This window comes from Pleurodeles waltl, chromosome 12 (genome assembly GCF_031143425.1).
Source record: "Pleurodeles waltl isolate 20211129_DDA chromosome 12, aPleWal1.hap1.20221129, whole genome shotgun sequence".
Taxonomy (NCBI): domain Eukaryota; kingdom Metazoa; phylum Chordata; class Amphibia; order Caudata; family Salamandridae; genus Pleurodeles; species Pleurodeles waltl.
This window is the reverse complement of record NC_090451.1, coordinates 690,974,292-690,990,166: the sequence shown is the minus strand read 5'-3', so window position 1 is coordinate 690,990,166 and position 15,875 is coordinate 690,974,292. Positions and strand designations below refer to the sequence as shown.

At 48.3% G+C, this 15,875-nt stretch overlaps 1 protein-coding gene across 6 annotated transcripts in view; it reads right to left on the bottom strand.

The window, feature by feature from the left end:
- The window catches only part of DLG4 (discs large MAGUK scaffold protein 4), a 584,369-nt gene that overhangs the window by 87,846 nt on the left and 480,648 nt on the right, over positions 1-15,875 (bottom strand). For all 6 annotated transcript variants that reach the window (XM_069215534.1, XM_069215536.1, XM_069215538.1 and 3 more), the window contains 2 exons: positions 15,112-15,248; positions 9,682-9,826 (listed from right to left, as the gene is read on the bottom strand). In XM_069215534.1, coding sequence (XP_069071635.1) covers positions 9,682-9,826; positions 15,112-15,248 — 282 coding nt within the window. The remainder of the gene's footprint in view (positions 1-9,681; positions 9,827-15,111; positions 15,249-15,875) is intronic.

Sequence of the window (15,875 nt, the reverse complement as noted above, 5' to 3'; positions counted from 1 at the left end):
CCAGGGTCCTAGAGAGAACTTCATCCATCTCTGCCCCTGCTGGGTGTTATTACAAAGAACATTATGAGGCCTCCCAAAATCCCCCCTAATCACAACCCACCCGGATCGGTTTTTAGTTACTATCACTTTGTTTGGTGCAACAGGCCAGCTACTCCTAATTCCTCTGCAGCAAAAATTGATTCCTACTCGCTCTCAACCAAACTCAAAGTCATAAACCTAATGTGACTCCTACCTCAACTGTGACCATCACCCTAACCAATATCCATACTCAACCTTGCCCTAGTCCTAAATACATCCCTAATCTTCAATTCTAAACCTAACCATCACTTTTTAAGTTACCTTGATTTAAACTCTCACTGTAACCCTATCTCTAAAGAACAAGTTACTTACCTTCGGTAACGAAATATCTGGTAGACACATTCTTGTTGCAGATTCCTTACGTTAGAATTTTCCCCAGGCGTCAGACTGGATCGAGAGATTTTTCTTCGAGCAATACCCTTGCGCGTCGGTAGGTGCCGTCGGTCAACTCGCTGGGTGTCGTTGGCATCGTAGTCGCCGTGATGACGTCGGAAGTAGTATATAGACGCCGCCTTCGCGCAGTGATGTCAGTTTCTTTTAATGACTTTCCACGTCAAAGTGCAGAGCCGCTAAGAACACTGACATTGGAGCGCCAGAGCTAAGGACCTGAAAGGGAAATCCCTGTCTCAAGAAATCAGTTCGCAAGCGGGAAGGATGGGTGGGCAGTATGGAATCTACAACTAGAATATGTCTCTACTAGATATTTCGTTACCAAAGGTAAGTAACTTGTACATCTGATAGACACTTCTAGTTGCAGATTCCTTACCTTAGAATAGATACCCAAGCAATGCCATCTTCGGAGGTGGGCTGTGGACCAAGATCATACTAGGAAGTCCTGCAGGACCGAACGACCAAAGAAGCTGTCCCGACGGCCCGGACTGTACAGGCAGTAGTGCTTAGCAAACATGTGCAGGAAAGCCCACGTAGCTGCCTGGCAAATATCCAGGACAGGAACTCAGCGTGCTAACGCAGTGGAAGCAACAGTTGCTCTGGTGGAATGAGCACCCAAGCCATCAGGGGGTTGCTTCTTGGCCAAAGCGTAACACATTGTGATGCAAAGAAGCACCCATTGAGAGATGGTACACTTTTGCACCGCCTTCCCTTTTTTCGCACCCACATACCCGACAAAGAGATGATCGTCCACCTGGAAATCTTTAGTATGATTAAGATAGAACGCCAACGCTCTTTTAGGGTCCAGACAGTGGAGTTTATCCTCCTCATGAGAAGGATGTGGGGGTGCGTAGAAAGTAGGCAGGGTGATGGACTGGGCTTCATGAAAAGGCGTAACCAACCACCTTTGGAATGAATGAAGCCTTAGTGCACAACCCCACTTTGTCAGGGTGCACAGTATGGAGGTTTAGATGAAAGGGCTTGAAGCTCACTCACACTGAGAGCAATCGTGATGGCAACAAGAAAGACAGTTTTGAAGGTGAGAAGCCGCAAGGGACAATTGTGCATCGGCTCAAAGGGAATACACATTAAATAAGAAAGGACAAGATTGAGGTCCCACTGAGGCATGATACATGGAGTGGGAGGAAATAAATGGGTGAGGCATTTTAGGAATCTACTCACATTAGGAGATTTAAAAAGTGAGGGCTAATCAGGTAACCTAAATAAGGCCGAAATGGCAGATAAATACCCTTTAAGGGTGCCCAAAGCAGCGCCCTGCTGGGCCAAAGAAAGAATGAACAGAAGAACCTCGGATACAGGGGCAAAGAGGGGGATCAACAGATTTGTTGGTGCACCATGCCACAAATGTATTCCAACGATAGGCGTATACAGTTTTGTTTGAGGGAAGCCTGGCTGCCAAGGTAACATCACAGACTTCGGGTGGAAGTTCTAAAGTTGTAAACTGTCGCTGCTCAATCTCCACGCATGAAGGCGGAGGTTGGGCGGGTTCGGGTGAAGAACTGTCCCCTGCTGCTGCAACAGAAGATCCGTCAAAAGAGGCAGTCTGAGTGGAGGATCGATGGACATGCACAATAGCTCTGGATACCAGACTCTCCGTACCCAGTCTGGAGCCACCAAGAGGACTTGGGCCTGGTCGTTCCTGATTTTCTTGAGAACTCTGGGCAGAAGTGGTACAGGTGGAAAGGCATAAAGGAGGCCGGAGTTCCACTCGAGACGAAAAGCGTCTCAGAGTGAGTACTGCCTTGGAAACTCCTACACGCACAACAGCTGACATTGCGCGTTCTCTGCGGAGGCAAACAGATCTAACCAAGGCTTTCCCAACTGCTGAAAGAGACCTTGCGCCACCTCCGGGTGGAGACACCATTCGTGATCGGCTGTGCATCGACAGCTGAGTTTGTCTGCTCTGGCGTTGAGGGAACCCACCAGATGTTGAACCATCAGGGTAATGCCCTGATGTTCCAGCCATGCCCAGAGGCATAGTACCTCCTGACAAAGGGTCCAGGACTCTACTCCGCTCTGTTTGTTGCAGTACCACATGGCGGTAGTATTGTCCGTGAACACCTTCACTACTTTCCCTTTGAGAGGGGAAAAAATGTTTTCAATGCAAGCCTGATCGCCTGGAGCGCCAGAAGTTTGATATGGAGCCCAGATTCCGCCAGAGACCAGAGGCCTCTGATCTCCGCCTCTCCCACGTGGCCGCCCAACCCAGAAGTGACGCATTTGTCATTATAGAGAGATCTTGTTGGGGAAGGGAGAGGGATCTGCCAAGGACCCAATGCGGACTCAAAAGCCACCACTGCAGGTCTTTTGCAGTCCCTTCCAAGATCTTGTCCACGTCGGAGAGATTCCCCTGATGCTGCGCCCACTGAAAGTTCAAGCCCACTGCAGAGCCAGCATATACCATCTGGCATGAAAGATTGGAATCATAGCCTGAATGTCTTGGACTCGCTTTTCGGGAGGATAAGCCCGAAACTGCACTGTGTCCAGAACAGCACTGAAGAAAGGGAGCATCTGAGAGGGAGTCAGGTGTGACTTTGTCACGTTTATAGTGAACCCCAGCGTGTGCAGGAGGTTCGCCGTACTCTGAAGGTGGGAGATGACTTTCTGGGGCGAGTCCGCCTTCAACAGCCAGTCGTCAAGGTAGGAGAAGACTGACAAAGCTAACCTGCGCAGATGAGATGCAACCACCTCCATCACTTTCGTGAACACCCGAGGGGCGCAAGTAAGGCCGAAGGGGAGCACGGTAAACTGAAAGTGCTCGTGACCTACCACGAATCGTAGGTAACATCTGTGGGCAGGCAGGATGGGGATGTGGAAATAAGTGTCCTGCAAGTCCAACGCTACCATCCGGTCTTCTGGGTCCAAGGCAGACAAAACCTGAGCCAGGGTGAGCATTTTGAATTTCTCCTTCTTGAGGAAGTAGTTCAGGTCCCGAAGGTCTAGAATAGGACGTAAGCCCTTGTCCTTTTTCGGTACCAGGAATAACAACCATGACCTACTTCGGACACAGGGACCTTTTCTATAGCTCCCTTGGCCAAGAGTGCTGCGACTTACTGGCGTAGAAGTGCCAAATGATCCTCTGGAAGGTGACTGAAGGATGGAGGCATGGCTGGTAGAGCAGATTAGAAAGGGAGGGAGGAGCCCTTTCAAATGATCTGCGAAACCCACCTGTCCGTAGTAATGGATTCCTAGTGGGGCAGGTGATAGCGAATCCTGCTGCCAAATGGATGGGTGTGAGGGGACGGACTAGGAGGGTTTGGAGGCTGCAGTGGGGGCAGAGGTGGACTGGGCAGACCTATGGTTCCCTGTCCCACGCAGGATTCTGCATCCTTGGCCACGCAGAGGCTGGACAACATGGATGGCACGGTGCCTTGGTGGAGGACGCGACAGGGAGCCCCTTCCGTGGCCACGAAAGGGGCAAAAAGCAGACTTCGGGGGCAAGGGGCACTGGAAAGACCAAGGGATTGAGCCGTAGCCCGGAATCCATAAATATCTCCAAGGCCGAGTCCACTTTGTCTCCAAAGAGACAGAAGCCATCAAAGGGCATGACCATGAGTGACTGTTGGACATCCCCAGAAAAAACAGAAGTACGCAACCGTGCTCAAGGCCACCGTCGTAGCAACCGATCTGCTCAGTGAGTTGGTCGTGTCCAGCCCACAACGGATTGTGAACTTTGCCGCATCTCTCCCATCGTTCACAGCTTGGGAGACGATAGCATGGGCCTCCTCCGGTATCAGCGGCAGGACATGCGCAACTGTATCCCACAAAGAGTGGGTATAGCTTCCCAAAAGGCATGCGGTGTTCACAGACCGCAGCATGCAACTGTAGGAAAGTACCATCTTGCCTGGTATCTTACCCCCATATTTCACTGTATGTATGTTGTTTTAGCCCTTGTGTCACTGGGATCCTGCCAGGCAGGACCCCAGTGCTCATATTATGTGCCCTGTATGTGTTCCCTGTGTGGTGCCTAACTATATCACTGAGGCTCTGCTAACCAGAACCTCAGTGTTTATGCACTCTTTGCTTTCCAAATTTGTCACTGCAGGCTAGTGACTAAATTTACCAATTCTCATTGGCACACTGGTACACCCATATAATTCCCTTGTATATGGTACTTAGGTACCCAGGGTATTGGGGTTCCAGGAGATCCCTATGGGCTGCAGCATTTCTTTTGCCACCCATAGGGAGCTCAGACAATTCTTACACAGGCCTGCCACTGCAGCCTGCGTGAAATAACATCCACGTTATTTCACAGCCATTTTACACTGCACATAAGTAACTTATAAGTCACCTATATGTCTAACCTTCACCTGGTGAAGGTTGGGTGCCAAGTTACTAAGTGTGTGGGCACCCTGGCACTAGCCAAGGTGCCCCCACATCGTTCAGGGCAAATTCCCCGGACTTTGTGAGTGCGGAGACACCATTACACGTGTGCACTGTACATAGGTCACTACCTATGTATAGCGTCACAATGGTAACTCCAAACATGGCCATGTAACATGTCTAAGATCATGGAACTGTCACCCCAATACCATTCTAGTATTGGGGGGACAATTCCACGATCCCCCGGGTCTCTAGCACAGAACCCGGGTACTGCCAAACTGCCTTTCCGGGGTTTCCACTGCAGCTCCTGCCAACCCCTCAGGCAGCCCTGGCCCAGGAAGGCAGAACAAAGGATTTCCTTTGTAACATCCTCTCCCTTTGGAAATAGGTGTGAAGGGCTGGGGAGGAGTAGCCTCCCCCAGCCTCTGGAAATGCTTTGATGGGCACAGATGGTGCCCATCTCTGCATAAGCCAGTCTACACCGGTTCAGGGATCCCCCAGCCCTGCTCTGGGGCGAAACTGGATAAAGGAAAGGGGAGTGACCACTCCCCTGACCACTACCTCCCAGGGGAGGTGCCCAGAGCTCCTCCAGTGTGTCCCAGACCTCTGCCATCTTGGAAACAGAGGTGTTGGGGCACACTTGACTGCTCTGAGTGGCCAGTGCCAGCAGGTGACGTCAGAGACCACCTCTGATAGGCTCTTACCTTTCTTGGTAGCCAATCCTCCTTTCTTGGTGGCCAAACCTCCTTTCTTTTCTGGCTATTTAGGGTCTCTGCTTTGGGGAATTCTTCAGATAACGAATGCAAGAGCTCACCAGAGTTCCTCTGCATCTCCCTCTTCGACTTCTACCAAGGATCGACCGCTGACTGCTCAAGGATGCCTGCAAAACCGCAACAAAGTAGCAAGACGACTACCAGCAACATCGTAGCGCCTCATCCTGTCGGCTTTCTTGACTGTTTCCTGGTGGTGCATGCTCTGGGGGTCGCCTGCCTTCACCCTGCACCAGAAGCCAAGAATCTCCTTGGGTCGACGGAATCTTCCCCCTGCTAACGCAGGCACCAAAAGACTGCATCACCGGTCCTCTGGGTCCCCCCTCATCCTGACTAGCATGGTCCCTGGAACACAGGAACTCTATCCAAGTGTCTCCCACAGTCCAGTGATCCTTGAGTCCAAGTTTGGTGAAGGTAAGTCCTTGCCTCCCCACGCTAGACTGCAAACCTGTGTACTGCGTGATTTGCAGCTGTTCCGGCTTCTGTGCACTCTTCCAGGATTTCCTTCGTGCACAGCCTAGCCTGGGTCCCCAGCACTCCGTCCTGCAATGCTCAACCCGTTGAGTTGGCCTCTGACGTCGTGGGACCCTCTTTTGTAACTCTGCGTGGACTCCGGTTCACAAATCTTCCAAGTGCCTGTTCAGGTACTTCTGCGGGTGCTGCCTGCTTCTGTGAGGGCTCTCCGAGTTGCTGAGCGCCCTCTCTGTCTCCTCCTCCAAGGGGTGACATCCTGGTCCTTCCTGGTCCCCAGCAGCACCCAAAAACCTCTACTGCGACCCTTGCAGCTAGCAAGGCGTGTTTGCGGTATTTCTGCGTGGGAACACTTCTGCAACCTTCATTGCGACGTGGGACATCTTCCATCCAAAGGAGAAGTTCCTGGTCCTCTTTGTTCTTGCAGAATCCCAAGCTTCTTCCATCCGGAGGCAGCTTCCTTGCACCTTCATCCGGGGTTTCCTGTGCTCCTGCCCCCCGGACATTGTTGCGACTACTGGACTTGGTCCCCTTGCTTTGCAGGTCCTCCGGTCCAGGAATCCGTTTTCAGTACACTGCTGGTGTTTGTTGTTCTTGCAGAATCCCCCTCTCACGACTATTGTGCTCTTTTGGGGTAGTTGGTGTACTTTACTCCTACTTTTCAGGGTCTTGGGGTGGGGTATCTTGGACACCCTGACTGTTTTCTTACAGTCCCAGCAACCCTCTACAAGCTCCCATAGGTCAGGGGTCCATTCGTGGTTTCATTCCACTTTTGGAGTATATGGTTTGTGTTGCCCCTAGACCTATGCTTGCCTATTGCAACCTATTGTAATTCTACACTGTTTACATTACTTTTCTGACTCTTACTTACCTGTTTTGGGTTTGTGTACATATAACTTGTGTATATTACTTACCTTCTTACTGAGGGTACACACTGAGATACTTGTGGCATATTGTCATAAAAATAAAGTACCTTTATTTTTAGTAACTCTGTGTATTGTGTTTTCTTATGATATTGTGCATATGATATAAGTGGTATAGTAGGAGCTTCGCATGTCTCCTAGTTCAGCCTAAGCTGCTTTGCCATAGCTACCTTCTATCAGCCTAAGCTGCTAGCAACACTTCTGTTCTACTAATAAGGGATAACTGGACCTGGCACAAGGTTTAAGTACCTTTGGTACCCACTACAAGCCAGGCCAGCCTCCTACAGCGACTGGAGGAAGAAAACTTCTTACCAAACTGTTCCAGCCTTTTTGATTTCCTGTCTGGGGGTGCGGAAGGGAATGCGCCTGAAGAAGAGGAAGCCTGGATGACAAGACTCTCGGGCGTGGGGTGTTGGGACAAGAATTTAGGGTCATCGGAGCGGGCCGATGGCGGCGTGCGATAGTGCTATTCACAGGATCCCCTGTGTTGGGTTTGGACCAAGTACCCAAAAGGACCTCGGTGAGGGCTTCATTGAATGGCATAAGGGGTTCTGAAGTGGAAGCCACAGGCTGAAGCACCTTCGTCAGGAGATTAGACCTGACCTCTACAGTAGGAAGCTCAATGACCTCAGCTGCCCTACTGACCACCATACCATAAGTTGCTCCCTCTGCCGTACCCACGGTGGGAGGCGACCAGACCACTGGCATCGCCCAATTCCTGAGCCCAGTCCAAAGATGGGCCATCCGGATATTCATAACGATTCAGGGATCCCTCCAATCCCTCCCCGAATTTGTACCCATAGGAAAAAGGGTCCGAATCCGGCCTTGGGCGAATAGACCACATCTAAGAAAGGCAGCGTCGGCCCACGCTGATCCGAGTCGTCGGGGATAAGGATCGGGTCAACGTCGATAGTGGGCACTACCTACGTCGGGAGCTTCGACGGGGAAGGTCTCAAGGGTGCGACTGATGCCGGATCCGCAAGCGGATCTGGCATCGGAGCTCGTGACCAGAGCTGAAGCTGTCGGCGCGGAACCTGTAGGCCCCTCAACCGAACCCCTTGGGCCTGAAGGCACAGTATCGGCGTTGTTCCGCCCAAAGATGAGGCACATGCCTCATAGAACTCTTTAAGCTGGGCAGGGGTTGCTCCGGGAAACTTGTGGAAGCACGGAGCCGACCCAGACACAGGCTCCGAGGACGGAGGCCTTGAGCGGCGACACTCTCACCGCATTGAGTCAGCAGAGCGACGGGGCGAAGTCAGAGAGCTATGGGACCTCTTTACCTTCTTCTTACCTGAACCCCAAAATTTAGAAGATGAGTGGTGATGGCTCTGCGAACGGTCTGGAGACCTTCCTCTCAATCGAGACCGGGCCGTATGCGGATTCGAGTGCCGGGCCGCCATTAGCTTTAGGGACTGCTCCCTCAAAGCCTTCGGGTGCATGGCCTGGCACTCAAAACACCACAGACAAACACTATGAGGATCCATCACCGTGCGGTGACAGTCCTCACACAGCTTGAAACTGGTCTTCGGGGACATCCTCGCTACACCAAAAAGTCTCACAAAAACACGAGAAAATGGCCGAAGTCGGTCAAAAAGAGACCAGGGTAGCTCTTCTCCGGATCAGTGCGTGGCGAGGAAAGAAAAGAACTGATGTCACTGCGTGAAGGCGGCGTCTATATACTAATTCTGACATCACGGCGACTTATCTAGATTGTAACAAGAGAACACATTCATGGGCTTCTCAGGAAAACAAAATTGAAGGCGGTGTCTCGTGGGAAATTCTGTGCATCTCATTGTGTTTTCACACAGTGAAAAGTATTTTCATATAAAGCCTTACAGGCTCTAACAAGGGTTCAGGGAGGAAGGAAGTTGCATATGTACACAGGATTCACTCTCTAGTGCTGAAAAATCATAACTGCAGACTGTAGAGGGAGGAATGATTACTGTGTAGTCAGGCAGAATAAATGGTCTATATGAGAAAAAGCATAGATTCTACATATGGAGGTCAGTGTTTCTCACTCCTAGGTAACAGTAAAAAGGCTGTTCACCAAATACTTATCACAGTGGCACAACCAGGTACTGTCCACAAGACGGGTCATGGCAGGATTGAGAAAAAGGTGAGGGGCATTCCAAGTGCCGAAGCAGCAGCCCAGGGTTCTGCTGGGGAGCAGTGACGTTGACACCCATGGGTTCTCTAAGGAGTGAGGGGACGAAAAAATGAAAAATGCAACAGGGCATCTTAGGGATAAAAAGACAGGGCAGCTGACATGCATCTTCGATATGCCTTCAGCAGTATTCATCTTGCTTCTGATGACTATCTGTCTTCACAGCACCAACGAAGTCCTTGTCTATCTGCTTGTTACCTGCGGAATACTCTACTTCCTGTAGGTGTCACATGTTCACCTCCATGCCATTTGCCAACCTGCATCAAAGAGTTCTGCTGCCCTGTCAATGGTCACACTCCAAATCCTATGTTCTCAAACTATGCATCATCTCTGTCAGGTGTTGTGAGTCCTTGTTTACCAAAGGTGGGGGTTGGGCCAAAGAGGACAGAAAGGTCAAACCTTATAAGGAACGGTTGGAGGGGGTGAGAAGACCAGTAGGTTTGAAGTTATGAGAAACGAGAAAGAATGTGTAAACAGACCCCTGGGTGAGTTGGGCACAGAGAGTGGGAATACGTCACCAGGCTGGGACTGCTTTACTCACAGGTGGTGATGTCGGGTGGGGCATACGAATCATTCAAGTAAAGGTTTGTAGGCTTGGCCACCTTCAGGTACACCACGTCTGAGGTATTTTTCAGTGCTGCGACTGCGTCCTCGTGCATCACATCCTCTAGGCTGACGTTATTTACCTGCAGGGGTGAGAGACAGTTTCACACACCAGCAAAGGTTAGTGTTTCACACACTGAATAAGCTAGTCTTATCATACACCTGCATGTGTTTCGGTAACTCCACTGGTAATCGTGGCACATGGGTTTAGTACAGCTTCACAAATGTATCTGCTGCCTGAAATGCACCTGTGACTCATGGCATACCAGAACAAGATACTCTTATACCTGATACTGCTGCTGTAAATTCAGAGGGAGTGTCATGGCACATAGGGTATTAAGGCTTGATATGTTGCTATAACTGCAAAGTGGTGTCATGTTAGCTTCACACGTTTCAGTAAATGCACTGTTGAGACATGGCACCCCAGGGCAGAATGACTTTCATAGTTCTATGTGTTTTAACAAGAGTACAGGTTGCACAAGGCACTCACTGACAGTATGATTTAACACTTGTACATGTTGCTGCAAATGCACAGCTAAGTCGAGCAACACACCTGGGCACTATGGCTTCATACCTGTACAGGTTGCTGCAAGCACACAGATAAGACATATGACATAAAAGGGCAGCACCGATTCCAACGTGTATGTGTTGTTTCAAGCACACTTTTAAATCATGGCACACCTGGGCAATATGGCTTCATAACATTATGTGCTGAGGTAAGCACACAGGTAGGGCACAGAATACACAAGGGCAGTATCAGTTCATACCTGTTGCTGCAAATGTACAGGTAAGCCAGGAAACACACCTGTGTACTATGATGTTATACCCGTACATGTTGCTGCAAGTGCGCAAATAGGTCATATGGCACACCTGGCCACTATGGCTTCATACCTGTATGTGTTGCTGCAAACACGCAGTCATGAACATACCTGGGCAGTATTGCTTCATATGTGTACATGTTGCTGAATGTGCAATGTTAAGTCATAGCACACCTAAGTGCACACAATTTTATTCATTTTCCCAGAGGTGGCATGTGAATGAATTACTTGTGTACTGGCAGGTGTTCAAACCTACAGTGACACTCGTGAAATACAAGGACATCTGAAATCAGTGTAGCAAGAGGAACCCTGCACCTCTGACAAGGTACTTCTGGGGCTAAATGGAGGCCCCGAATACCACCAGCCTGGTCACAGGCAGGCAGCTTCGATACCCTCTCTGTCAGGTGATGGGGCAGAAGTAGGGGTCTCCATGTTAGCAGCCTCTTCATAGAGATACAGCTGTACATTCTCTCACTCTACCACAGCGAAGCACTTGGAAAGCAGTCTTAACATGCACTCACCTGCTGCTCGCTTTCCTGCTCAACTCAACCCACTGTTGGGCAAAATTGAGGCTCAGTGGCTCTTTTGGCTGACTCCCAATAAGGGCTGGGCAAACTGCAGATTGCAAGAATGGGTTGATGCTGGACGAGTCAGAGAATGGATCCTATGCAACCTGGAGTCTCAAATGAGATTCACCAACAATGTCCTTTACTGGTTCTCCGTCGGCCTTTCTAACCAACACAAGTTTCTTCAAATGGGCACCCTAAAGTCACAAAAGGTCTCTATCACCTGTAGAGTTCACCCCCCACAACCCCTCCCAAAGCTCCAGACTCTTTCTAATCATCTTCAATCTCTACACAGAGCTGCCTGGTGCTCTACCGACAGGGAACAGCATCAAGTTTATCAATATGCTGATGATACACAACTCTACATGAAAGTCTCCTGTGTTTCAGGCATCCTACACCTGAAACACTGTTTGCACATCATCCAGACCTAGATTTACAGTGCATTTCATTCTTGAAGCTCAACACAAACAAAACAGAATTGCTCTCAATCGCCAAGAGCAAGAAAATACAATCCTGGCTCAATGACACAAACCCCTTAAGGCATGTAACTCCCAATTTTTACCAAATGCCAAGTCACTTGGATTCATATCCTGGACACAAACCTCACCCTCATGGAACACAATGCAAAAAAACAAAGACAGCCTGCTACCAGCTCTCTTCCAAAGAAAATAAAACGGTTTCTTTCAGAAAGCAACTTCAGAACTGCTGTTCAAGCCATCATACTGTCACATCTGGATGATGCTAACACCCTACACTCCTTGCCATATCAGTCTTCACACTAGCGTCCATTAAGGGCATCTTTAATGCTGCTGCCCGTCTCATCCAGTGTCTAAAAAAATTTGATTAATTTGCCTCATCGGATGACACTCCATTGGCTCCCCTTGCTGGCACGCACCCACTTAAACAAAATCAACTGCTTCATTTAGAAAGCCACAATGACCAGCACCCTTACTTATCTGGCAGACAAACTCACCATCTTTGGTGGTTCCCAGCACACCAGCAGCCTTGACATCATCAGACTGAGACTAAAATGTGTTCAAATATAAAATAAAACAGCAGGCCTTTTCCCATCTATGCACCCAGGATCTGGAACAGCAGCCCCCAACCTATCAGGACCATCCCAAAGATGCTCCAATTTAGGAAAGTTTAAGATGTGCCTGTTTAAAGAACACTACATCACAATGCATTAACCATCCACAACCTAGCTTCCTTTCCTATTACTTGTTGACTTTATGCTTGTCTTTGACCGTGTATAGGTGTCTGCTGCCTTTGGCTAGGATTGTACTATATAAATACCATATACATACCTAGGAAAATGAATAAGTATATGAACAAGCATTTGCAATGCAAGAGGTCTCGTATTTGCCTGACTTAGAGCTATTGGCACTGTAAATGCATAGCTGGACTTTTCTTGCCACATAAATTGGCTCTAAATGCAGCAACAACAAAAAATATTGCCATTGTTATATTTATTTATATTATTTTGGGGTCCCCCGCCCAACCTAGTGTGGGGACCAAGAGATGACCTAGACAGAAAGAGGACATCCTGTTGACAGTTTTGATGGTGGTCCTGTTGTCCTAGGACCACCACACAGTGAGTTATGGGTAAAAATGATTTGGAAAAGGAACGTCCCGCTAAGCATTATGGGGCGAGTTTCCGAGTGCAGCTAATATTGTAGCATCTTGACTGTAAGTCTCAGAACAGCCCCTAGAGGGCACCACAATACAAATAGCATTTGTAAGAAACATGGTCATATATTCAGGCCCTAGAGGGCATAACCACATGAAAAAAGAACGTAGTGCAATCTTAACCATATATTTAGCTAGAGGGCATTACACATTTGCAGGCCTACTAGGTTAATATTATAAATAAGGCCCTAAAACACAAACTTCCAGCTGGAAAACCAAAGATCCAGCCACAAGAGAGTTTAACAAAACATTGAATGGTGGGAGAGGTTACAATTGTGCCCCCCTCCCACACCCCAACCACCTAGTGTGGGGCCCCATAGAGGGCCTAGAGATAAAGAGCACATTGTGCTGACCGTGCTGGTGGTGGTCCCATTGGCCTAGGACCACCATAAGGTCAGTTATGGGCAAAAATGTTTTGTAAAAGACATGCCCTGCACAGCATTATGGGGCAAGTTTCCCAGTGCAGTAAATATTGTTGTGTCTAGATTGTAATGCTCAGAATAGACCCTAAAGGACACCATTACAAAAATAACATTTGTAAGAAACACGGTCATGTAACCATATAGTCAACCCCCAGAGGGCATAACAACATGAAAACAGAATGGCAGAAAGTAATGCAGTTTAACATATATGTAATCCCTAGAGGGCACAGTGCCTTACACATTTTCAGGCCTAGCAGCCCTACTAGAATAATATTATGAACAAGGCCCTTCAAACACAAACCACTACCAGCTGTAACACAAAGGTTCTAGCCAAGAGAGAGCTTAAAAAGGCATTGACTTGTGGGAGAGGTTACTATTTTGGGGCCCCTTAACCTAGTGTGGGGACCAGAGATGACCTAGATAGAAGGAACACTTCGTGCTGAACAGTTTGATGGTGGTCCCCTTGTCCTAGGGCCACCACAGGCTGAGTTACGGGCAAATATGTTTTGGAAAAAAAATGTCCTGCAAAACATTATGGGGCAAGTTTCTCCGATTGCAGTGAATATTGTAGTATCGGCTCTTTAGCTGTGCCGGGAGAGTTGCTTTGAGGATTTCGATGTTTTTTTCCTGAGTTAAATGCTCCGGTTTGCATATTTTACATCTGCTGAACTTGTTAAGCGGTAGTCATGTAAAGCGCTCCTCATATCAAGGTAGCGCTATATGAAACTTCACGTGGTCATGTAAAGTGCTCATCCGATCAGGTTTACGCTGTATGAACCTCTTTTTAAAAAAAGATTAAATAAATTAAAATGAAACCCTCCCCTCCAGCTTGCAGCCCTTGTGCGCAGACAACACAAAGACACAGCAGCATGCCCAAAACAAAGAAAAGGAAAAAACAACAACATATAGCCAACGCAGTGCGAAGCGAACAAAAAAAAAAAAGAAAAAGAAAACAGTAGTGTGCCACACTAGGTATGTGGCTGATCGTGCAATAATCCATGTAACAGCGTCAGTCTCCAAGACCGTAACAAAGGAGCCTCAAGGCGGGACGAAAAAAAGCATTTACCTATGAAATCAAGGGAATTTTGAAAGCAGGCCAAGGAACGAATGAAAGTGATGGGCGTATTGCAAGCCCACAGGTGTAGTTTACAAAATGTTGAAAGACAGCGCTTGTGCTCAACCTAATAAGCTATGGGAAACTGAATTAACAACAGACAGCTGATTGGATGAATGAAAAGTTGGTTGATTGGGAGAATGAACAGGTGAGTGTTGGGAACGACGGAACCAATGGTAACTGGAAGGATGAACTGATGGGCGACTGTATTGATAAACATATAGTTGACTGCATTAATGACTGGCTAGATTAAACATGCTGTATGCTACAGGTAGCAGCTTGATTAACAAATGTGTGACTGGGGCGATGAACATATGGGTGGCTATATGAATGAAAAGACTGGTGATTGCATGAATGAAACGAGAGATGACCAGCTGGATGCACAAGTGGGCAGTGGGATAAATGAACAGGTGGGCAAATAGATAATCAGATGGGGCGAGGAAATGAATGAAAATGTGGGTGATTGCCTGAATGATTAGTTGACTGACTGGATGACTGGATGGATAGTTGATAGAAGAACAGAAGATCGATTAAATTAATAGACAGGTGATTGGTCAAACTATCTGAAGGTGATGGCTAGACAGATTTATAAATAGATGGCTAACCACAGGAATTAAAACATGGATGGATGATGGTACAGGCTGGGGACCGCAGGAATGAATATATGGATGACTGGAAGGATAAACTTATATGTAATTGACTCATTTGGTTGCAGGGTTGAAAGACAGAGCAATGGATGACTAATGCCGGTAGACTCACAGCTAAGATCTTGTCCCCAATCTGCAGCCGGCAGTCCTTGTGTGCAGCACCTCCTTCGATGATCTTGGTCACGTAGATGCTGTTATCTCCAGGAATGTGCTGATTTCCAACACCCCCAGCGATGCTGAACCCAAGACCTAGGGTAGCAGTAGATGGTGATTAGGAGGAGAAGGAAAGAAGATATGAAAGAACAGTCTTATATCTGGACCTCAGCAGTCCATGCACCTCCTGTCATCTCCATCTCGGGGCCCATGGGCTCTGTATACCCTTGACGCCCCCACCTCTGACTATCACAGTAACCCTGGGCCCTAGACACCTTTGATACCTTCCCTCTGACTCACACTTTCCGCCTGGGTCCAAAACACCATTGATGCCTCACCTCAAACTATCACTGGACCTCTGTGTACTGTGCATTCTTGACCCTCACATTCAACTACCTCTGTTCCTATGTGCACTGTACACCCTTGAATCCTTACCCCTGACCCAGACTATAGCTCCGGGTCCTGAACACCCTTCACCTCTCACCTCTTACTATAACTGCACCTCTGTGACTTCTATGAACTAGTTTACAGACCACTGATTGCCCTGTATGTCCTTTGCAACCATGGCCTATGAAATCTCAAACCTCTGGTTACCTGTACCCTTAGATACTTGCAGGCTTCTATGTACTGATGGCTTTTGCACAACTCAGACCTACTCCCCAACTTTAGACATCACCACCCCCTTTCTTCATATTCTTTGTTCTCCTTTCTCTCTGGCCTTAT